This window comes from Gopherus flavomarginatus, chromosome 1, assembly GCF_025201925.1.
Source record: "Gopherus flavomarginatus isolate rGopFla2 chromosome 1, rGopFla2.mat.asm, whole genome shotgun sequence".
NCBI lineage: Eukaryota > Metazoa > Chordata > Testudines > Testudinidae > Gopherus > Gopherus flavomarginatus.
In genome coordinates this window covers 121,514,086-121,539,516 of record NC_066617.1, presented here as the reverse complement: position 1 = coordinate 121,539,516, position 25,431 = coordinate 121,514,086, and the positions used below count along the sequence as shown (strand labels likewise).

Here is a 25,431-nt window from a genome sequence, read left to right as displayed (position 1 = left end):
CTATGCATATTAGCAGACAACTGGCTAATGCACTTAGTGAGTCCCTTTATAGACACCTGACTTACCTCACATCTCACTATATACCCAAAGCGTGAATTAATCAGTGCTACCATACAGTCGAACATGTATTATTGATACTCCAGAAGCCTCCTAGATCAAATCAACACTCAGAAAGGAAACACAAAGAACTTGTGTTATTTGCTTGAGTAGAGGATTTGATAAGTGATAATATGACTGGCTGATGCTCATGTTAGATCATAATACAGTCTTTTTTTGTGGAGTGACTATTTCCTGAAGCCTTTAGAAAACCAAGGAAAGCAGCTTTCATGTTCTACTAGTTTCAGTAGCAATAAGAAAAGATACAAGTTTTCTCTAGTTCTAAGACATGCTGCCAAAAATTTCAAAATAAATTAATAGAATGTAAATTTAGGTTGGATGCCATGAAAGAAAATTATCTTGTTCTCTGAAGGTAGTGCTGTAGTTATAGTATTATTCCCCCTCCCTGCGGTTGATATATGCTTCTATATGGAATTAAGTATCAGAGGGGTAGCCGTGTTAGTCTGGATCTGTAAAAGCGGCAAAGAGTCCTGTGACACCTTATAGACTAACAGACATATTGGAGCATGAGCTTTCATGGGAGAATACCCACATCGTCGGATGCATGTAGTCTATAAGGTGCCACAGGAATCTTTGTTGCTATATGAAATTAGTGCAGGAATGAGTTAACTGCCTCACTAGACAATGGCATGTGTGGCACCCAATGAAGAGGAATAACTGAGGCTCCTCAGCCATCAGTATCTTTTCAGCCACATTCTTCAAGGTAATGGTGAAAATGCAAATGTACTTTTTCCCCCTGACTCTAGCAGTGGGGACACAATAACATGTCTGTAATAATTACCATATATTCAGAGAACAATTGTTATAGATAATATCTTGTTTTCATATGGTGCCTTTGATCCTAAAATATCCCAACACACTTTTCAGCTTTACAGCATCTGTGGGGAAGGTACGCTACTGGCACAAGTCATATTGCAATATAGTAAAGAGAAAGGAAGTTTTGATCACAGATGTTGGGACAAACCCCTAACCCTATAAAAAAAGGCTTCAGTATTCACACAGAGCAGACGGGAAGCCATTTTAGGGTTGCAGCCAAATTATTTGCACAAGCTTCATGATACTCAAGTTGCATGCTTCCCAAGGAAACCAGACTGAGTAGATCATACCAGACCTGAACTCATGATTTCCTGGTGCCTGGGCTTTGTACGTGGTAGGGTTTGCTGCCAAAAATGTGTGTCTATTGTTCAGCTGCACCAGTCCCATCACTGGGAAAGTGCAGACAGGATGCCAGCAGCCCCTGATATTTTAACCACTATGTTGTTCAGATTTCCTGAAGAGGGCTAGGTGACAAAGTGGTTAAAATGCCAGTGACTGACTCATGCCTTGTCTACACTAGCGCTCCTTTTGCTACAACTGGTGGCACTGAACCAGTTAGTAGTAATGGTGGAAAACTTCTTTTATGTAAAAAAATGACTAGTGTAGAAACAGCCTTCTTGTTTCAGATGTGAAACTTAGACCATTACACTACTCCACTATCATTGGAAAGGCTGTGAGAGAGCCAACTTCTGGCTGTTGTAAAAAAAAAAACCCAGCCAATCAACCGTCAACACTCCAGGGAAAACTGTTAATAGTAGCATCTTGATACAGAGAGCAATATCTGTATTAAAAGTTGTCACTTCAACTGAGCAAAGACTTAAAGGGCAGAAAGAGAATCATGTCCTGTCTTTTAGCCTTTAGATTTGGGCAAGATCCTCAGCTGATGTATAAATCAGCATAGCTCCATTGACAGTTGTAAATTGGTACCACTAAAGTCAACAGAATCAACAGAACTGTGTCAGTTTACACCAGCTGAGGAGCTGACTGAGGTACAGTCTGTACTGATGGGGATGCAGTGTGGCATGAGGCAACAGCAGCTTTGTTAAAAGACTGACCCCTCAGTGACTCAGCTCAATCTTAACATTCTCCATGGCCTGCCAAAGAATTTTAGTGGATTTGTAGCCCTCTATTATCTTAAAGTTGCCCAAATCTGTTTTAAGGAATTTCTCCTTTTCTAGTTTGACGTTCACTCGCTTTTTTGTTGGTTGGTTGATTTTTTAATCTTCCTTTCCTTTCTCCTCTCATAGTTCTCTCCCCTCCATTTCCATTCCTCACCCATCTTCTTGCAATGAGAATCAGAAACAAGGTCCCCCACCAAAACCAGTCAAGTTTTGGAAGGTGAGCAGGCAGTGAAGTGATTTTGTGGATGTCACTCTCCAAATACAGGTCTGTCAATAGCCCCGTTAACAATGCAGCTTCCTGTTACCAAAGTCCAGTGGGCCAATGGAGATGGAGACAAATGTTGAAGTGGCCTATTGAAAAGGTGACAGATCCTTCAATTCCTTAGTGGCATCTGAGAAGGAAGCCTTACTGGAACCAACACTGGGGAGGGATTTGGTATGCAGTTCCCCTATGGAATTCGGCCTTCAGAAAGACATTGGTGCTTCAACTATAATAGAGCAGCTGATGGTGGGCTCATAATTACCTAGAAGGGATTGGTGGAGATTGAGCAGCATGATCATGGCATCTCAGCAGGCTTTGTGACCATAGTGCACAATCCCACACACCTATTGATGTCAATAGAGAGATTCCCATTAACTTCAATGGGCCATAAATCAAGCTCTTATTTTTTGACACATGGCCTATACTGTTGTATAGTGTTCCATTTCCATTTCTGCAGCCTATTGCTCTCCCAAACAAAAATGTCATTTGCCTTTCATTCATGATATGCCACTGGAAAAATCAGATAGTTAAGTACACAATACTTTCTGAAAAGTACTACTGTACAAAATCTGCTCTTTAACAATTTTTTTAACATGCACCATTAGAAAGCAGGTTAAGAAGTTGTTAAAAAGCAGATTTAGACTATTATATTTCAAGTACAATAAATATATTCAACAATATGTAAGAATAGCTTTAAAGTAACTCTCAGTATAATTGGATGTTCACTAAAATACTTAATATAACATTGTCCAGGAACTTTTTAAACAAAGTCACAAAAAAATTAGAAAATGCAGTTTTCATCTATCAAGGTGACTCTAATTATCCCACAGTCTAGGGGGGGAAAAAGCTGAAAAAATACATAGAAAGAGAAAGATCTAGTTTGCAAAAAAAAAAAAACTTAATATAAACCATACATATTTTTGTCAAGAACACCTGAAGTTTTGAAGAATCACAGCATGAGAAAACAACCATAAAAATACACTGGGGCTACAAGTATATGCAAAGGTTCTGTCATTATTATAAAGCACATGAGCAAAGCAGTTGTGGTTCATGAAGTCACTGGAACAAAGATGTATTTACTGCCCTCGCCACCACTTTTCAATTTTATATAACACATGGGTCCTGCCTGGAAAGACTTCCTTAGCCCTTTCTCTGGCTTCCTCAAATAAACTGTAGAATGCAAAAAGATTTATCATTTCTAGACATTAGATATAGCCAGAGTTTGGGCTATAATATAAATCATATATATGTCTCTAGAATGTTAATCCTATATACTGAACATCAGCCTTGCAACAAAATTTCCCCTCATGCACTAAAGTTGCTTTCCTTGATGGGCGAGTTAAATATCAGGGTTTTTATTCTCGCTGTTAACGTCATCCTCAATGTTGTAAGGGTGGGTGAGTAAATTTTGTTCCTTGGATAGTTCTCTTTTCATGACAAATATGATAGGCTACAATACACACAGATGTACATTCCTACATAAACTCTCAGAAATCTATCAGTGATAAACTCAGTGACCCCTTGTGGAAATAAATCACAACTATTTATTTAAAAAACAAAACAAAACAAAAAACCTGCTTTCTTCAAGTTTGCCACAACACTTTCTGTGGGTAAAAGAAATTAATAAAATGAAGAAAAGTCAAAATATGTTTATTTGTTTATTTTTAATCTACTCCACCCATCCTGTCACATCTGAGTGCTCCTCCCCAGTTACTTCTGTTCCTACATAACTGTCTGGGCCACACTGTGCTGACTACCGGGGGGCAGGGAGAGGGGTTAGAAATGGACGTAGGCATAGAGAGGCAGGGTTACCTCCCACCTCCCTGACTTAAGGGGTCAACGAGGTACAAAGCCCGCCACAGTTCCTCCATTATTTCTTCTTTGACATCTCTTTTCATAATCATGTACATTATACTTTAAATTCTATTTTCTGTTGATTACATGGGGTAACTCAATGACCCCTCTTCTAAGAAGTTTGTGTCTAAAGCCTGCCCATGCTGTGACTTCTAAAGCACGGTAACTGCAGGCATGTTCAGAAACAGCTATTCAGCACTGTTCTGCACATTAAGCAGAACAATTCTTGACAACTTTTTCAGGCACCAATTGTCACTACTCTAGGGCAGATTGCTGTTCTCTTGTGGATAGGGCTCTCTTGCAGCCAACTGGGTTAGCTGGAACTGTGCTCAAGACTAGTCCTCATTCCCGTTCCTAGATATGCAGTGATAATATGTTTTGTAACTCTGATTGTGAACAAAAGTACAGCTATGAGAAAGTGATAGAGCTGGATGGAATATCTGAACTGTATGAGAACAGTGTAATTGTCAGATGTCTGTCTGAACACTAAAGAAGGAAAAAATACAAATACTGCATTTGTTTATAACATAGCCACCACGGAGCAGCAGTGGCCACTTTGAGTCTGCTATGGGGGTGCAAATCCTGCTCAAGCAACAATGTGGAGATAGTCACATAGAGGCACCCGTTTCACATGTGGTTCTCTCCTTGCCCATACAAAAAAAGTGGGGGATGGGGGAGGAAATTGCAAACTCTCTCTACTTTATATTAACTCTTGCAATATTTGATGTTTCACTTACAGTCCCAGCTCCCAGAGACAAGCGATTATACAAGAACTTTAGTTTTCAGTTACAAAGTTTATAGCTCTCACAGGTTGTTGAGAAATGTTTGTGAGTCAAGTGAACCCTAAAAACTCTAAAGCAAGAAAGCAAATAGAAAGAACTCTTTTTTTTTGGGGGGGGGTAGGTGTTTTGTTTTAAATCTCATGCTTTTTGCATACTTGGGTTTGGCAATACTCTCTGTCCAGCTATCCATAGGCTTAGAGATCCCTGTATGGGCAGGTGGAAGGTGCTGTGCCTTTTTTTTCCCTCTTTGGCACTCAGCTGATCTTAATACCGTCCAAGTTTGTATAGCTCCCGCTGCAATGCGGGGCTCCCTTAGGAGGATTGTTGGTGGGTCAGGGAGCCTTTGGCTGTGGCTGAATGGAGTGCAGGAAAGCATATAAACTCAGAGCGAATGTAGAGATAAAGGGGCCTGTTGTGCATATGGCTCTGGCCTTCAGTAGAATTTAGAGGATGGGGAAATCTGAGTCGAACTTTTTCTTTTCTCCTTAGGTGGATGGGACAAACCCTGACTCAATGACAAAACTATCTATTGGAAACACCATGAAGGAACTTTTTGAATATCCTCCTCACTGATCCCAATCAATGGGTTTTTCCACAGAAGGGCACAACCTGCACTTTTAAAAATTAATTTGTTCATATCTGATAACTAATTATCCCCTTTTTTAAAATTTAAACATTTTTGATTTTTGCAGCTCTCAAGAATGTTTAATAGTAGAACTATATAAGTCGCCTTATCATTTAATTATTTTGATCCATATTAGGATCCTACACAAAAAACTATTATTCAGAATTTGGTCAGATAGTTAAAAAAAAGGGGGAGGATTAATGCTATTGATATTCTGCATAGTGTAACCCATTAAAATGCTAAATAGGTTTATGAGAAGATTATTTATGAATAGTTCCATTTGTATACACCCTATAAAAAGTGCTAGAAGACTGTGGCTCTACTAATGTCTATTACTACTTCATATAGCTTGGTTTGTGTCTACACTAAGCAGTTTCTGAACCATGCAGGAAAGGTGCTACAGAATCACATTTGAACCCAACTAGTGTGTATACTGTTCCAACTAGAAGTCTAGCACATCTAATCTTTGTAGTCTGGTCACTCAAAGGGTATGTCTACACTAGGGGTAGGCAACCTATGGCATGTGTGCCAAAGGCAGCAAGCGAGCTGATTTTCAGAGGCACTCACACTGCCTGGGTCCTGGCCACTGGTCCAGGGGGCTGCGCATCTTATTTAATTTTAAATGAAGCTTCTTAAACATTTTTAAAACTTATTTACTTTACCTAAAACAATAGTTTAATTATATATTATAGACTTATAGAAAGAGACCTTCTAAAAATGCTAAAATATATTACTGGCATGTGAAACCTTAGAGTGAATGAATGAAGACTCAGCACACCACTTCTGAAAGGTTGCCAGCCCTTGGTCTACACTCATAAAATGCTTTGTTTTAGAAAATGTGTTAACACACACATTATAACTAGCATGATGCTAAACACAATTTGGAGCCTACTGTAAGCATGCATTTTTGTGTTTAAAAAATGTGTTAGGTGATCATGGGAGGGGGACATATGATTAACCACAATCAGTAAATATATTTTTTAAAAACCCACACAATGGTACTAGTCTATTCTAGAAGATAAGTTATGTTTAAGTTAAAATGGTGCTAGCTCATTTTCTAATGCAATACATTTCCACAGTGCAGAAAAGGCCTAAACTGGCTTCTAAAATGGTTCACTTACCATTGTTCAAATTGTATGAAACTCTTTTCAAAACCAGTTTAGCTTCATAGTAACATGGATAGGGCATAAGTATCTCCCATGTCACTGAATTAGACTAATTTTTGCAACACAAAAATCAACACAACAAATTAGCTTTAAGATGGCATTTGAATAATAATGATTATTTATATCTCCATTTAGGTCCTTAGAAAACATATATTGTGAACAGCAGCTGTTTGAGCTTTCTGCTTACTTCCCAGTTAGTATATTTCAATCTTTTATTGGAGGTATGACCTCTAGTGGAGGAAAAGAGGATCATCTACTTACCATGGCAATTTCAATCTTGTTATTATTTATTATTTGTTTCAGAGTAGCAGCCGTGTTAGTCTGTATCCGCAAAAAGAACGGGAGTACTTGTGGCACTTTAGAGACTAACAAATTTATTTGAGCATAAGCTTTCATGGGCTACAGCCCACTTCATCAGATGCATGCAGTGGAAAATACAGTCAGGAAGATATACATATGCACAGAGACCATTAAACAATGGGTGTTACCATACACACTATAAGGAGAGTGATCAGTTAAGGTGAGCTATTATCTTTATTTCACTATTTCCCCATGCTTATTTCCCCCCCTACAGTTCCTCATATCTTCTTGTCAATTGCTGGAAATGGGCAATTTTCATTACCACTACAAACAGTTATTTTTCTCTCCTGCTGATAATAGCTCACCTTATAATGTGTACGGTAACACCCATTGTTTCATGTTCTCTGTGTGTGTGCGTGTGTGTATATATATATATCTTTTTACTGTATTTTCCACTGCATGCATCCGATGAAGTGGGCTGTATCCCATGAAAGCTTATGCTCAAATAAATTTGTTAGTCTCTAAGGTGCCACAAGTACTCCTGTTCTTTTTATTATTTGTGTTCTGGTAGCACCTAAGAGCCCCAATTATGGACCAGGACTCCATTGTCCTAGGCACTCTACAAACACAGAACAAAAGGACTGTCTATGCCCCAAAGAGCTAACAATCTAAGAAAGATTGCCAACAAAGGTTGAACTATGATGGTTTTCGTGATGCAGATGTCAGTCCACATTGATCTGGACTGAGATCACCAACTTATTTACTGCATTTGAACTCAGAATAGCCATTTTGAAAGATAGCCAAGCTGATGCCAGCAACCTGGGTTGCTGCATATATTTGAGTACAAGCTGGTGTAAGTGAAGAATATTGTGAAAAAGATCAAGATACGTGAACAAGTTAGCACTAGGACAACACTCAAGAAGATACAAATATTTGCATGTTGCAGCTGATGAAATTTTAGTCCAATGCTAATTGTTAATTGAAGGAAGACAGAGATCAGAAAATATGGTGTGTCACTTTGATGATTACATTTCCTTAACTAAACTCAGTTATCATATGTTCCTTTCTGAAGTGTTCTCAGTGAACGCTATTAGTGCTCGTTTACCTTTACATGGAGATTAGTTATAGGACCATTGTCAGCACTTAAGGCAAACCATTCACGGTACATTAAGGGAGAACCAATTAGAGTGAAACCATCTCCAGTATTATTACACGTACTAATTAGAGAGTGAGAGAGAGAGAGACACACAGAGAGAGAGGGAGAGAACATCAGTAACAATATGAACTGTAAATTTGTACTCTCAACTTCGAAGAAAAGCAATTAGAAGACACATCCATTTTTGTCAGGAACCAAAACACACATTTTAATGACATACCATCTACACTGACAACCCGTTTGGGTATTTTTTGACCATTCTGTTTGTGGGTAATTAGACCATCAGCGTTTACTTTTCTGCTGTCTCATTTGAACTAAGCAGAAGTTGGGAAATTATTTTTCAAATATCTCTTCATATAAACCCTTTCAAGACTCAATCTAAAAGTCAGGATTTTCCAAAGTGAGCAAGTGATTCTTGCTGTCTAACATGATATCCCTTAAAGTAGCCTGAATTTTCAGAAAGTGGTAAGCATGCCCAGCATCTGAAAATCAGGCTCTTTCAGGGTGTTTCCAGTTCTGCACCCAAAAAACAGAGGTACCCAAATCACTAGTCATTTCTGAAAATCTTGGCCCACAGAGGGCAACCAAAAGTCAAATCCTGCCATCGTCGACATGGACAGAGGATAAAAGTTGGCTCCTTAGCTTTAGCAAGTGCTTACCTTCCCACTGGCCAGTCAGCACAAGGGTTCTGTTAATTACAATGTCGATCTCTTTGGCACCATCTTCCACCGCTATCCTAATCTCTTCTAATCGGGTTTTCAGTGAAGTCTGTGCAGCTGGAAACCCAGTTGCCACTATGAAGAATGGGAAAAATAAAGTTGTGAAGTGAGCAAAGACTTTTATATAAATATAATTGTTATTAAGGCAGATTGGGGGTATAAAAAGTCAAGGGTTTTTTTTCTTTTTTTCCCTGAAAGGGAAGTTACTCTACAGCTCCAGTAAAGACTCAAAGACCTAGAAGGCACTGAATTCATCCTCCACCTCATTTACAAGAACATTAGTTCTCCCCTTGAGTTCCTTAATCAGTGCTTTGCTCAGTTTTAAATGTCTCCTGCAAATTGATTTCTCTCACTTTCCTTATAGCTATTTCCAGTTCAGCCTGGCTAATACATATAAGTCCATTGCCTTCAATGGAGTTCTGCCTGCATACACAAGCTCTGAATTTGTCCTAATCTGTGAAATCATCTTTGATGTGTATGTTCTTCAGTCCTCCCAAATTCTTTGTAAAAGGTATCTGAAAATAAGTGCAACTAATACAGGCAAGTAATAGTCACAATACAGGTAAAGTTGAATGCAATCATACTCTATTCAACAGTCATTTGAATTTTTGTACTTAAACAATATAAAGATAACTTGAAAAGGAAAAAAATTCTCCTTGTTCCACTCCCTCCCCCCTCTCCCCTTCTGATGTATAAAGAGAATCTGGAAAAGTTCTCTTTCCCCCTTGCAAACACAAACATGTTTTTGTGGTGTTTTTTCAATCCTAAATTCCACATTGTCTCCCCTCTGTGGTGCCTGAAGAACTAGTGAAATGATGACATCATAAAGAGTCAAGACAAAGGTATTTTTACAGGGATGGACCCCTTGCACCTGCACAGAGCCTTGCTGACTTCAATGGGGTGGAAGGATCCACCTGCATGAAACCTAAAAGCTGAGCTATTAAGCAAGGAAAGGTTTTTGATTTGTTGATGTTAACTGCTATTCAGCTTTACTGACTAATTCCCCTTGGGAGAAAAAAATGTCTGTGTAAAGATTCATTATTTCTACCCCTTCAGTTCAGGTATGAGATCACAGGGCCACCCAGAGGAGTGGAAGAAGAGGGAGAGTTTTCCGGGGCCCCTGGAGCAAGTGAAGGACCCTGTTTCCAGGGGCCCCGAAAAACTCTCGTGGGGACCCCTGCAGGGCCTGGGGCAAATTGTCCCACTTGCCCCCCCCTCTGGGCGGCCCTGTGAGATGAACATACACACCTCAAAGACCCTCCAAGAGATCCTCCGCCAGCAAAACTTAGACTTGACAACTAAAAACTTGACATTCCAGATACTTTTTAGTGAAAAACAAGGAGTGTCCTCCCCACCTCACCCCCCAGCAAAAAACAAACCAACAAAAAAACAACCACCCTTTCAGGTATTCTTCATCCATTCTATAAAAGCAAAAAGGGCACAAGACCACTGGGAAAATAATCTTTTAAATAATACTTGTAAAGAAGAGAAACTTACCTGAAGCTACTGGTATGTTACAACCAGCGGTCTTGAGCGCTTTAACAGCATCAGCTACTCTAGCTGGATATACACAGACAGCCGCTGTAGTAATACCTGAAAAAAGTTACAATCCACTGTTTCACCTGTATATTTCTATGTAATGTGTATTGTCTTCTAGTCCACACTATGGCTTTGTGTGCACTAGATTTTTTTTTAAATCTCCTACTCTTGCACAACCACCAACTGCTCTCAGCTGGCTGTAGCAACCATGAGAGCTTTAATGACAGCAGGGTTCAGGTGGCCACTGGTAGAGCTACCAACACATCTGTTAGCCCTGCCCTAAGAACACTGTGGTTGCATCAGTAGTAGCTCAGTCGCAGACACAGTTTAAGGCTGGAGTTCTTTATACGCCAGTTCAGACCAGTTTGCTCTGGGATTTATGATGTCAGAAACTATACTACCGGAGTATTGTACCTAGGGACCTATAGCGCAGTTTGACTAGCATGGAATATCATTTGTGTTAGCACAGTTTCACTGTGTTTCTATTTCAAATTTTATTCTCACAGTCTAAGAAACTTGGCCTGATATTTAATACTTTTGTTTTGTTTTTTCAAAAAATGTAAAAAGGATTAGAAAGAATTCATAAATCAGAGTTTAAAAAGGGATTGGGTCTTTCCTATTTCATGACTATGGCTAACAATCCAGGGCCTGATTCACCACTGTGTTACTCTAGTTTTACACCACACTCCTCTGTTAAAAACAATGGGGTTATGTCCATGTAAAACTTACCGTAGCGATTTGTCAATCAGGCTCCAAGTATTTATACAATATTGGTGGGTTTGATTTTTGTTTGAATGTTATAGTTCAAACAAAGTTCCAAAATCACGTGGCATTTTAAAGTCTCCTGCATCTGACACATCAGTGATATTAATACTTCTGAGAAGTTACATTGTGCAATGCTGAATATTGTATGAAAATATGTCATTTTATAGCTGTCATTTAATAGAAACTCTGTATGGCCACATCAATGCCTTAACAATTCCATTTCAATCAGTATTGGGTGTAACATTTAGACTTATATTGAGGGTCCAGTTCTGCAAGATACTTTGGAAATGCCTATGCCACAGCAGGGAAGCGTGATTCCCAGTGCAGGTAGACAAACTTGTGCTAGCTCTGCTCAAGCTAATGTGCTAAAAAGAGTAGCATGGAAGTTGCTGCAAGGATGGTGGCTCAGCTATCTGCCTAAGCTTGGACCCAAGGAGCCAGGTGGACTTGGACTTGGGCAGCTAGTCTGAGCCACTGCCCGTGCAGTAATGTCCACACTACTATTTTTAGCGCACTAGCAGGTCTGTTTGCCCACACTGGGAATCATGCATCCCAGCTGTAGCATAGACACACCTTTACAGTCAAATCCTGACCCCAGTGAAGTCCCTATTAGTAAAACTAGCTACTATTTTGATCCCTTTCTTAGTTACTGACATAACTGGATGGCAGAGACAATTCTGAGGAGAGAGAAAAAAGCCAATTTTTTCAACACATAGCACATGTCTGTGTCTAATTGTCTGCACAAAGGAGAAGAGCCAGATCCTGAAGCTACACAGAATAACCTCAGCCAGGGTTATGACCCAAAATATTTACAGACACTAAAAAAAAGTCCAGAGGTTTATTGGGGATATCACGTGCATTTTATGCAAATAGATTTAGTGCCACCTTACCATCGAGTTATTAAAAGAGAGATTATTTTTTATATTTCATAGTTTTATTCTCTTAATGGTTTCCATCTCAAACACGGTAGTGTATTCTATAACTGCCCCATTGCAATCTCAATCTGGGATCTGTAAATCAAGATGAGGTTCCCCCCCATCTTACATCAGAACTAGGGATAAAGATTTTGCAATCAGAACTTATTTTACCATTTCTTTGAACGAGACTGTCTAGGACCCAGTTCACTCTTCCAGGGCTGTTTCTCTGTACAATACTAGCTTTAACATCAGTAATGTTCAGGCAGTAGAAGTTGAAAAAGAAGACGTCAAGTTTATGTTCTGTCCATAACCAGCTTTATAAAGCCAAAGCTTGCAAGTAATGTAACCAAAACCATCATACCTTTATCATGCATATTCATGGCTCTCAAAAGATCCTCTCTGATGGGATGCTTGGCTTTGTAACAAAGCCTGTGAATGTTTGAAGGGGTGTCATCACCTGAAAGGGTGGTGAGATCTATGCAGGTGACAGCTCTCAGTAGCCAAGCAGCCTTTATTAGGGAAAAAAAGTAACACATAAAAAATGGATTAAATTTTTAAATGTGGCCCAGGTGATTTAGGAGACTAAGCCTATCTCAAAAGTGAGTCACTTAGGCATCTACGTTTCATTGAAAATCAATAGTGCTTTTGAAAATTTTACCCAGTGTCTAAAAATCAGCTACTATATATAGTCAAAGGACAAGTTCCAACTTATGGTACATGGATCAAAGGCTGAATAATGAGCAGGAATCCTAGCATATTATTCCACCAGGATCCTAAAATAACGATGCCTGTATCTGGGCAACCCACTGGAGGAAGGATGCAACCTCTCCCCAACAGAGTTGGCCATGTGCCTGAAACATGCTAAATCTGCCTCATGCAGAGCTAGTCTGCATAGAAAGCATACACACTCTTCAGCAGGTGCATGAATTGTAAGTGCAAGTCACCCGAACACACACAAGTCAGGAATATGCATGCTGCCATTACATTTTACAACCCTAATCTGTGTATATGCATCAGGGTGAAACCCTGGTCCCACTGAAGTTAATGGACATCTTGCCAGTTACTTCAGTGGAGCCAGGATTTCACCCTGTGTGTCTTACATATGTTTTAATATTTGAGTCCTAAACGCTAGGTGTCTCAGTTTTCCTCTCTGTACAATGGGAACAATAATATTTACCTAGCTTCCTGCAAAAAAAGGTTGAGAGAATTGACTAACCTTTCTAAAGCATTTCAGTATCCTTGGATGAAAGATGCTACAGAGCTTCAAAAATTATTTTTAACTGTGATTGGGTTGATTTTTTTTTTTATTTCAGAAAGTTAGCTTTTTACATCAACTAGTTTTTTTTATAACCTGGTTTAAATTAAAAGAAAAATTGTTTTCCAAAAAGAAGGGAATATTTAATCAGCTGCTAAGAAAGGGATTCTAGTCTCATCCCTTAGGAAATGAGTTGTGAAGACAGATGTAGTAAACTGCTTCCAAGAAATGGTGTGAACTTTATTTGTTTTAAAATAGGATTTTGGCTATATATATATATATTCACATACACACACACACACACACACACGGATATGGACTTGAGCCACAAAGTTTGGATGTGGAATATTATCTATATCTGAATCTTCCCCAAAGTTCAAGATGTTAAGAGTTAAGGATCACATTCAGGCCCATCTCTATTTGTTAGGCAGCACTTGGGTAGATGAAAAAAGATGTTTATGAAAACAACCTCTCAGTGTTATTTAAAGAAAAACTGAATTATTTAGCTCATAGTAGTGTTACTACATAAATAAAGAGCTGAAGGGTACCAGAGGCAACAATGCATCTGTCCTGCCGACACATTAAGGGGGACAGCAATACTAGAGTAAATCACCACCCCAAGTGATTATATCTATGCAATCCAAGGGGCTGATTCTTCATGTCGTTGCATCTTATGTGAATATGTGGTAATTTACAGCAAATCAGAATGCTCCTCATTGATTTTAAGGCCAGAAAGGACCATCATGATTATCTAGTCTGACCTCCTGCACTTTGCAGACCACAGAACCTCACCCACCCACTCCTGTAATAGACCCCTAACTTCTGGCTGAGTTACTGTTGACCTCAGATCATGATTTAAAGACTTAAAGTTACAGAGAAGTCACCATTTACACTAGTTCAAACATGCAAATGACCTGTGCCATCGGAGATATTTGCTGCTGGCAGCCGCAGATCAGCTACATGCTATTGTAGGCAGTCTCCTCGTACCACCCCTCCATAAACTTATCAAGCTCAGTCTTGAAGCTAGTTGGGTATTTTGTCGTCTCCACTGCTCCCCTTGGGACGCTGTTCCAGAACTTCACTTCTCTGATGGTTCGAAACCTTACTCTAATTTCAAGCCTAAACTTGCTGATGGCCAATTTATATCCATTTATTCTTCTGACAACTTTGGTGCTTACCTTAAACAACTCCTCTCACTCCCTGGTATTTATCCCTCACATGTGTTTATAGAGAGCAATCATATTTCCCCTCAGCCTTCTTTTGGTTAAGCTAAACAATTCAAGCTTTTTGAGTCTCCTCTCAGAAGGTAGGTTTTCCATTCCTCAGATCATCCTAGTAGCCCTTCTCTGCACTTGTTCCAGTCTGAATTAATCTTTCTTAAAGATGGGAGACCAGAATTGCACAGAGTATTCCAGATGAGGCTTCACAATGCTTTGCGGGAAGAGTCTCTCAAGCCCTCTCAAGAATCTGTCATGGGAGAACACTGTCTGTCCTTAGATCAGCAGATGAAAAGCAGAGATGGCCACAAGACCCTAATGGAAGAGTGCGCCAGGCCCTGGTTCCTCAAATGAAGTAGGTAGTCCAGGACAGCCTGTATGGAGGTACATGAAGGAGAGATGCCCTGTTCAGATGCTCAGCGGGAAAACCTCGTCCACTTAGCCAGGTATGTCAGTCTAGTTGAGGGTTTCCTACTTTTCATGAGGACCTGTTGGACTCCTTTGGAACAGGTCCGCTCCTTCAGGTTCAGCCATGCAGCATCCACGCTGAGAGGTGGAGGGACCTGAGATTGGGGTGGAAGAACTGACCGTGGTCCTGCGACAGCAGGTCCGGTCAGTTGGGCAGGGGCCAGGGAGGGGCTGCCAACAGGCTCATGAGTGTATGCCCAACCAGTGCTGGCAACGCCATGCTGGGATGATCATGACGACCTGAGCCTGGTTTCTTTTGATCTTTGCCAGGGACCTGCTGATGAGTGGAACTGGAGGGAACGTGTACATCAGGCTCCCTGACCACAACACGAGGAAGGCATCGGAGAGGGATTCCTTGCTCAGATCCTGTGGAGAACAAAACCGGTGGCATTTCCTGTTCTGTCTGGTAGTGAACAGGTCCACTTGGAGAGTTCCCCACCTTTGGACGATCATACAGGGCTACCTCTATATGCAGAGACTACTCAAGTTGAAAGGAGAAGTCCCTGCTGAGCTGGTCTGCCAGCATATTCCTGATGCTGGAAAGGCAACAAGTTTCCAGGTGGATTTTGTGGCTGATGCAGAAGTCCCACAGATGGAGTGTTTCCTGGCAGAGAGACAACGAGCATGCTCCCCCTTGCCTGTTGATGTAGAAATTGAGGCTGTGTTGTCCATCTGTACTCGTATCATCTTGCCCGACAGGTAGGGCAAGAAGACTCCGCACACCAGCCAGACTGCTCAGAGCTCTTTGACGTTTATGTGTTATGCGCCTCCTCCGGGGACCACATCCCCTGCATCTAGAGGTTGCCAAGATGTGCCCCCCAGCCGAGGTCCGAGGTGTCCGACACCAACTCGATGGAGTGAGGAGGGTTGTTGAACGGACCCCCTTCCAGGACTGTCCTACAGTCAGTCCACCATCTCAGCAAGGTAAGTATCGCCTGGGGAATGGTAACCATCTTCTCCAGGGGGTCTTGGGTCTGTGAATAGACTGTCACCAGCCATTGTTGCAGGGGCCGCATCTGGAGCCTGAAATGGCAGACCACGTAAGTGCAGACTGCCCTGTGGTCCAGCAGGCGCAGAAAAACCCTGGCTATAGTCTGAGGAAATGCAGAGACTTTCGCAATGAGGTTCACCATCATTTGGAACCTTTCCTGCGGAAGGAATGCTCTGGCGCAGGTAGTCAAGGACCGCTCCAATGAACTCTATCCTCTGCACTGGCACTAGCATCAACTTTCTGTCATTTACAGAAGGCCCAGAGAGCGGTATGTAGCTTGAAGCACTGCAATGTCCCTTTGGACTTGAGACCTGGAGCGGCCTTTGACGAGCCTGTCATCAAGGTACGGGTAGATTTGGATACCCCGGCGCCTGCGGTAAGCCACTACCACCAACATGCATTTGGTAAACACCCTCGGTGCTGTTGCCAGGCCAAATGAGAGGATCGTAAACTCGTAGTGGTGGGGCCCCACTGTAAACCAGAGGAAGCATCTGTGTCCTTGAAAAATCACTATGTGGAAGTATGCATCCTTCAAGCTGAGGGCAGCATACCAGTTTCCCGGTTCCAGGGAGGGGATAATAAAGCCAGAGAGATCATGCGGAACTTTAGCTTCTGTACGTACTTGTTGAGGTCTCGCAGATCCAGGATGGGCCGTATACCACCCTTGGCCTTTGGGATTAAAAAGTACTGGGAATAACCTGCCCTGTACTCTAGAGGAACTTTTTTCACCACACTCAGCTGTGGTAACCTCTTTATCTCCTGCACGAGGAGACTCTCATGAGAGGGGTCCCTGAAGAGGGATAGGCAAGGTGAGTGGGAAGGGGGGAGTATAAAGGCACTGAAGGGTATAACCCCGTTCCACTGTGCTGGGGACCCAGTGGTCTGAAGTTATAGCGGTCCAAGCCAGGAGGAAAGGGGAAAGGTGGTCAGATAACACTAGGAAAGATGGATCCAGGGAATAGTCTGGTAGGTCGCCAGAGTCGGTTGCACCCTCAGAACGACTGTTTGGCCCCCTGCTTACAGGTTGAGCCCAACTGGGCAGAAGGTGGAGGCAGGTGACTCGGGCGGTGCTTGTAACCCGTGGCTCGTTTATGAGGCTGGTCTTTCTGAAGCTGGCTTCCCTGGCCCTGAGGCTTCTGTGGTTTGAACCGCTTGTGTGCCAGGGCTGGGATGTAGAGACCCAGGGTTTTCAGGGTGGTGCAGGAGTCCTTGAGGCCATGCAACTTGCTGTCTGTTTGCACCGCAAATAGGGCCCTGCTGTCGAAGGGCAGGTCCTGCAATGACTGCTGGGCCTCAATGGATAACCCAGAGAGGAGCAGCCAAGAGACTCACCATATGGAGATAGCGGAAGCCATGGTGCGGGCAGCAGTAGCATCTGACGCTGCCTGGAGGGCCGCCTTGGCTGCAGTTGTGCCCTCATCGAGGATCGCTTGGAAAGCCTTCTTGGAAGCCTCAGGGAGCCACCCTTCGAACTTGGCTTGCCATATATTGAAGTCATATCGGCCAAGAAGGGCTTGGTGGTTAGCTACTCTCAGCTGAAGGCTGGAAGATGAATAAACTTTACGTCTGAAAAAATCCAGCCTCCTCAAGTTCTTATTTCTGGGAGTGGCCCCAGGTTGTCCCTGTCTCTCCTTGTGGTTAACCGCCTCAACCACAAGGGAACTGGGGGCTGGGTTGGAGTATAGGTTTTCATGCCCTTTGTTTGGCACAAAGTACTTACACTTAGCTCTTTTAGAGATAGGCACCAGAAAAGAGGTGGTCTGCCACAGGGCATTAGTGATTTTGGAGACCCCTTCATGAAGGGGTAGGGCCATCCTGGTGGGAGCCGAGGACCAGAGGACATCAAACAGAGTCTCCAAGGGCTCTTCCAATTCCTCTGACTGAAGCCCCAGGTTAGAAGGGACCCTCTTCAAAAAGTTCCTGGTGCACCTTGCTGTCATCCTGAGGAACTGGGTGAAGGGGCCGCCATGATAGCTTTGTCGGGCAATGATGAGGAGGATACTGGTGCCACCTCCACATCCATTGGTGTTCCAGCAGCTTGCTCCCCCGGGTCCTCCTGGACCTGCAGGGTCTTACCCCCGAAGTCTCGAGCATTGAAGGGGGACTGGATACTGAGGCTGCTGGCCTCTCAGAGGCTCCATATACCAATTGGGCAGCCTGGGAAGGTTGGGTGAACCCTCAGAGGTTCCATGGGTACCATGGTGCCGGCCATTGCACTTGGGGCCATGGGACAGGTTTCAGTGCTGATAATGTAGTCGGCACCACCAGTACCGGGGCTTGCCCCACAGTCAGGAAAGCTTGCTCAGAGCCGGAGCTACCAATAGAGTGGTCGGTACCAGGTGACCAGAATCGGGCTGAGCAGTGACTCTTGTCTGACCAGTGCTGGTCTCAGCGTCCCAAAGCCAACTTGTCAAAGTGAGATTGCCTTGGTCGGGCTCTCAGGGACCAATAGCGTTTGGTGGATCTACATCGGATACCCGGCGATCCACGTCTCACACTACTCGACCAGTACTGGGACATCAAACGGGACCGGGAGCTACTACAGGCTGGTTGCCAGGATGATCACCCTGAGTAGGGCGATCTCCTTCTGGGAGACGGGCAATGACAGCCTGGCGACCTGCAGTCTCAGGTGTCCAACCGGTCTCGGGATTGGTACCAGGCCTTTGTAGACGGTGGCACGTGCCCCAGACAGTCTGCACCAATCCACCAGCAAGGTATGCCTCGAGTCCCTCGATCGGTGACCCTGGTGCAGGGACTGAAGAGGGCTCAGCTTAGCCTGCCTCTTTAGTCCTGAGGCGTGACGGCTTCAGGCTGGTGAGCGATGGCAGGACATCCCTCTCTTTGGGGAACGGTGCCGCTGAGGCGGGGACACACGTATAGGTCCCGCCATGGGTTTTCTCCTGAGACCAGGATACCACTGGAGCCAGTGTGGGCGACACCGGGAGGGTCAGGATGTCCTGAGCCACTTGAAGGGCTTCAGGCGTCGACGGCACCTGAAACTGACCTGGGCCCACACTGCTATCCGGGGTCGCAGGCAAAGTATGGGATAAGCTGTACCGCTTGACCTGAGCTGGGGCCTGAGTTCCCAGTTGGGGTGTTGAGCTGCCTGGCACGGATTATGGCTCACCCCCAGCCCTCTCCTTTCCCTTGCGGGAGATAGGAGATCTTCCTCTCACAGTCTTTTTCGGTTTCTTGACCAGAGCTGTGGAGAGGGTCCAGTGCTGGCTTGTGGATGGAGCCAGCAGAGCACTGAGCACAGAGGCTGCGGTACTCAGTGAAGAGTCAGACTACTGCTCTGGTACCGGAGTGAGTGCCAACTCCATCAGGAGTGCTTTCAGACAGATATCACACTCCTTCTTTGTCCTAGGTTTGAAGGACTTGCAGATACAGCACTTGTCACTTATGTGCCATTCACCCAAGCACCTTAGGCAGATGGTATGTGGATCACTGATGGGCGTAGGCCGTCTGCATTAATTACAGGGCTAAAGCCTGGGGACCGGGGCATGCCCCATCCCTTGGCCGAGTCTCGTTCGGGACTAACAAAGAGTTGAGAAACTAACAAAGAGTTGAGAACTACTACTAAGGGTAACTAAGAACTACTAACTATATACAACCATATTACAGGTTTTCAAAGTTCTCAAGAACTGAGAATGGAACAACTCTAGACAAAGCAGCAAAAGTTCCAGCACCATCACTGGTGGCACGAAGGAACCTGGGGGGTGGGGAAGAGGGAGAGCAGCCAGTGGCGCCCCTTATACTGCGCCATGCGGGTGCCACTCCAGAGGGTGCCAGAGCCAATCCCCTATGGATACTGCTAAGGGAAAAACTTCTGGCACCGGTATATGTGGCGAGCACACACACCTAATATGGAATGGACATGAGCAAGCACTCAAAGAAGAATGTTTCGACATACCAGAGACTTATTGCAAACTAGCAGATTAAACATCACTGCTATTATCCTGATCTACAGATTCTGAAATCAACTGTAATGCATATGATTCATTTTAACCATTTAATAATGCTCTTCTCTTTTATTTAAACCTTTAGTTTAGTTTAGTTTACTAAAGGATTGACTATCAGCTTGGTTTTTGGGTAAGATCCAGAAGTACATATTGATCTGGAGTGAGTTTCTGGTTCTTTGGAAATGGAAGAACCTAATATATGTGATTTCTGGCTTTAATAATCATTTATCACAGAAGTCTGGGTGATGCATGAAGGGCTAAAAGGCCTGAAGGGAACTGTCTGTGGCTCCATGATAACTAGTGCGGTATTTAGGAAGAACACATTTGTTACTGGCTTGGTGAAGTATTATGATAGAATACACCACCAGTCTGCATATATGCCCTGTATTCTGGCAATGTGACCTGAGACTGATTTTAGCTGTGTCCCAAACCAGGTGTCGTGACAATTGGCATAGTCTTGGCAGGATACATATAGGTCAATTGGGCTTTGGATCGGAACCCAGCACTGTTAACATTTAAAGTTGATATTGAAAGTTTTAAGGGTTAAAAGTTAGTGACCATGAGTCAGTCACAATCCTATGAGGTTATGAACTTAAAAAGTATGTAAAGATAGAAGAATAGGTCTTACGGGGGACATCGCCGATCAGGAGATGAGAGATTTGCTCATGGAATGTGACCAAAAGGCAGCAGCAGAGGCAATCCAGTTGCAGACTCTGGCAAACAAGCAACAGTTTGAGCATGAAGAAAAAACAGCAGAACTTCAAATGAAGGAGAAGGAGGCTGAGAATGCAGAGGAAAGAGAATACCAGAGATGCTTAGCAGAGGCTGAAATTGAAAAGGAGGCTCATAAAATGCACATAGAACAGATACAAGCCAAGAGAGAAGCACATCAAAAACAGGTAGAGGCTCACAAGCTGCAACTCCACGTCCTGAACAGGCAAAGGGAACAACCTGTGGATACTTCTCCTCTCAACAACAGAGACTGAGATAAAACCTGTCCAATTTATAAAGAATCTAAGTAGCTTGAAGAATTTTTATCTACATTATGGTGTTCATAAAATTCCAGAAGAAAACTGGATGCCAATTCTCCTGACCAAATTGACTGGTAAAGGGAGGTAAGAGTTTAATGAAATGGGAGTGAAGGAAGCTTTGGATTATAAAAAGATTAAAACAACTATACTGAAAAGGTTAAAATGCCTCCTGAACCCTCTAGGTTGAAATTTAGAAATCTTAAGATGTCTGATAATGTTACTTACATGGAATGCACACATAAACTGCTTGGTTATGTTCAGAAGTGGGTCATGGGAGCAGCAGCATATGATGACTTTGGTAAACTGTTTAATTTAATTACTCTAGAGCAGTTGCTTAGGCTGACACCTGAAGATGTTAAGGCCACAATATGTGATAGAAAGCCTGACTCAGTTTTAAAAGCAGCAGAAATCGATGACAAATATATAGCAAATAGGGCTCATGAAGGGTGTAAGCTCCAGAGGAAAGGTAATCCATCTGCACCCCAATTTAAAAGGGTTGAAAGATTTAATAAACCTAACCATAATTTTGTTAAATAACCTCATAAAAGCCCAGAACATAAAACCTCTCACTCTAAGAGGAAACAGCTGATTGGTAATCACTGTGGAACCCCATGCCATATAAAACCAAAATTGCCCAAACCTTAAAAACACTCCACAGTCTGCACCCACGAAACCTGCTTTGAGTGCTAATACTGTTACCTTAAATACAGAGGCTAACCGTGTAAGCACTAACACTGCCACCTTGAGTGCAAATGCTGTCACTTAGCCTGAAAGGAGATGGAAAAGGAAGGGAATGACCCCACAAATTATATTAATGCTGAGTCTCTGGATGGTAGCAAATAATTAACAGTGCAAAAGTTAATAATGTTAGCTGTGTAGGATGGCACTGTTAAGCATCTGATATTACTTTAATTAAAGGAAATCTTGTCAAAGCAAGAGATTTGTTGCCAGATAAGTGTGTGAATATTTTGGCTCTCTGAGTTCTCTGTTAAAGTACTTTTGGCCAAAATCCACCTGGAGTGGGAAAATGTTAAAGGTGATATTGTGACTGGTATTCGTGATTTGCTACCCACTGATATCTTGATTGTTAACAATATAATAACTATGTTTCATCGGGTTCATGTCATAACCAGGTCACAGGGAAGGTATGGCTCTGATGCAGGTACCCTGCCTGGTGTTAGTGAGGAAAACTTGAGCAGGCAGAGAGTGTCTCCCAGCTTATGCCAGTTGAGAACTTGTCTGATACGATTCTGAGGTGATTCTGGACTTAAATTAAACACAGGAAGAATTTGTTGCTGCTCAGAGTAGTGCCCCAGCTGAAGAAGCAAGGGGAGGATTTTTTTTTTTAATGAAAGATGGACTTTTGTTTAGGAAGGCTCCTTCAGGGAAAGAGAGGCTTCCTAGTGAACTTGTAAACAGATAAATTAATTGGACCTGAAGAGTGAAGGAGAGAATTGTTCCCACTAGCTCAAGAAGAGCCATTGTCTGCTGACAGTAGCAGTGTACCCACTGGAAAGGCTGTCCCAAATGCTAACTGCCAGAGTTTTCCAGCTGAGCACAGCTCCACTGACTTAACTCTACAGAGTACCAGGAAAGGTGGCTTAGCAAAGGTTTCAGAAGGGGAAAATGGAAAAAGAATTTTGGGGGAATATAAAGATGCCCTGTAACCAGTTGGCTTTGCCTAACCAACATTTTAGAGTAGTAGAGTTGTTAGCACATGGGTATTCCTATGCTGATTCTTTAATGGAAAATGCCCAGGACCGAGAGGCTGATGCAGCACCTGTCCATCTAGCTTGTATGTCAGATCCTGCTTGGGTAACTGACTTTTCAGAGCAGAGCAGCCGTGCAGACGAACCCCTGGGAACACAAAAGGTGGTGGTAGACAGATTCTCACCTCTAGACCCTTTGAATATGTCCTAGTGAGCTCACGCAAATCTGATTCCATGTGGAAGCACAATTTAATAGTTGAAAATCACCAGGACACTGATTCTGACATGCGGGTGGAAACTGACTGTACCTCTTTGAGACAGAGGCAAGTCATTGAACTTGTAATGGCTGTAGATTCAAAATCAAGCAGTGAGCAGTGTCTGTGAACATGAAAATTAACTGGCTGGGAGGGGGAAGGGAGCTTTGCCCATCGCCACTTACCCAAAGAAAGCTGCTGAGAGGATGCTGCTAGAAACAGACATTCCTAGTCAGCAAGTAGAGTCTTTTAAACATGAAAGCTCAGATTACAACTGTCCAGGAACAAGAGGCGGAGAAGGGATGGATCCTGAAGGTGAGGGCCACCAGTTAATCCCAAGAAGGTAAATAAGCTTTTTGCGTGTGCACAACCATGGCATTGGGAGACAGCTCTACAGAGGATCTGCTAGATTCTCCTACATCCTTACCTCACCGAACCCTAAAATACCACAGGCCTAAAGATATGATTGAATTAAAAGCATATGCCAAGGGAAACATTAAGATGAAGGAAAATCGAGTGACTAGTTGTGGTGCTAATGATAAACCTTGTTTTTCATCACACTGTTTAACATAAGCATCATAATTTTCATTACAAATCAATGTTTACAAGTATTTTTGTTACACCACGCTTTCTGCTTAGACAGTTTTCCTCTAAAGTCAGTTTGTTCAATAACCTTCTTGAATCTTTGCACAATGATGACCATGTTTACACAAAGGTATCTTTTTTTTTTTTAAATACAGTGTCACACTCTGAATGCAAAATTTATGTAGGAATGCGTGTCCCAGACACTGCTGAATACATCCTAAGAATTTCCCATTCTTTGTAAGGACTGTTATGGCGGCCATGTCCACAATGTCACTGAACCCCTTTACAAACTTACTGTAACAATTAGTCAGACCAATAATGGATTGGACCTGCTTCTTTGTTCTAGGGGCATGGCCTTTACTTCTAAGTGATCAGGGCATACCAAACTATTGTTGATCCTGTGTCCTATATAGGATACTTTTGCAAACCCTATTCTGCATTTGGAGATCTTGGCAGTGAGGCTGAGTTCCTTCAGCTTTTGTAACACAATTCTTACATGATTTATGTGATCTTGCCAGGAATGACTGAAAACAGCTAAACTGTTTATACAAGCTCTGGCTAATGTAATCCATTCAACATTTTGTGACCTAGTATAGTGATTTTATGGGCTAACAACTATGTCACCTTATGCCACCACCAGTCTGAGGTATATGCCCTGTATTCTAGCAGTTTGAGATTGGCGCTTTTACCCGTGTCTCATACCGGATGGCGTGACACCTAGATTATCTTTAATCTCCACCCCATCCTCAGCACTTAGTGGTGCCACTTCTTCTTTACTCATTATGTTTTTATTTATATGGCTATAGAACCTTTTACTACTGGTTTTAATTCCCTTTGCAAGGTCCAACTCTGCTTGGCTTTTGGTAGATCTCACTTTATCCCTATACTTTCTGATCTCCAAGAGGTAGCTTTCCTTGCTGATCCAGCCCATCTTCCATTCCCTGTTGGCTTTCTGCTTTCTCTTAATCACCTGTTTGAGATGCTTGTGGTCATATCCTGCCCTCCTAAGCATCTGTCAATAAAAAAAACAAAACAAAAAACAACACCAAAACAAAACTTGATATTCCCCTCCCTCAAGCTCTCTTTACACACTCCCATTCAAACTACCCTGTTTGCTGACTCCTGTGCTGCTGGCTGACTGCTTGCCTGACTTTATAGGACCTCTAATCAGCAAAGCTCCACCCCCAATCAGGGTTCTGCTTCTCGCACAGCACACTGCCTCCTACCAGCATCTGCAGACTGAACAGAAAAAAAAAAAAAAAAAAAAACCAACCACCACCCACAAAACAGAAAAAACACACACAAAACACACTCACTGCCTCTAAGGTACAGGGGCTTGCCTCCTCCCTTCTCCTCCAACAGAATTCCCACTCAAACTCCCCTGTTTACAGCTTTGTTTGCTGGCTCCTGTGCTCCTGCTCCTGTTTTATTCCCACTTCACACAGATACAAATGAATGCCCAGGGAGAAGAGAATCAGGCCTCAAGCATCTAAGTGTTTTCTAGGTTAAAAAGCACTTCAAGATTTGTTTTTAATCGCTATTGGTATTTCTCAACCTAGCATTGGGGGAAGACCATATAGCTACAATGTGACCCTAAACAATGTAGGACACTCATAGCAGAGACTGTAAACCAGCTTCCAACCTGCCTTAAACTTGCTGTAACAGACTGGGGGGGGGAAGGAAATGATGTTTAAAAGTGTGTTTTTTAACTATTAATGTTATGACTGTTGAACAGTTCTTATACCAAGGTAGAAAGCTGTCTTCCAGATTCTTCCACTGAGTTTTCACATTGATAGCACCAAATGCATCCTGACGTAAAC

At 42.7% G+C, this 25,431-nt stretch overlaps 1 protein-coding gene across 1 annotated transcript in view; it reads right to left on the bottom strand.

Annotated features, from left to right (window-relative positions):
* Positions 1-25,431, bottom strand: part of DERA (deoxyribose-phosphate aldolase) — a 91,502-nt gene that overhangs the window by 46,183 nt on the left and 19,888 nt on the right. The window contains exons 3-5 of the mRNA XM_050969374.1: positions 12,501-12,648; positions 10,416-10,511; positions 8,859-8,993 (exon numbers count right to left, since the gene is read on the bottom strand). Coding sequence (XP_050825331.1) covers positions 8,859-8,993; positions 10,416-10,511; positions 12,501-12,648 — 379 coding nt within the window. The remainder of the gene's footprint in view (positions 1-8,858; positions 8,994-10,415; positions 10,512-12,500; positions 12,649-25,431) is intronic.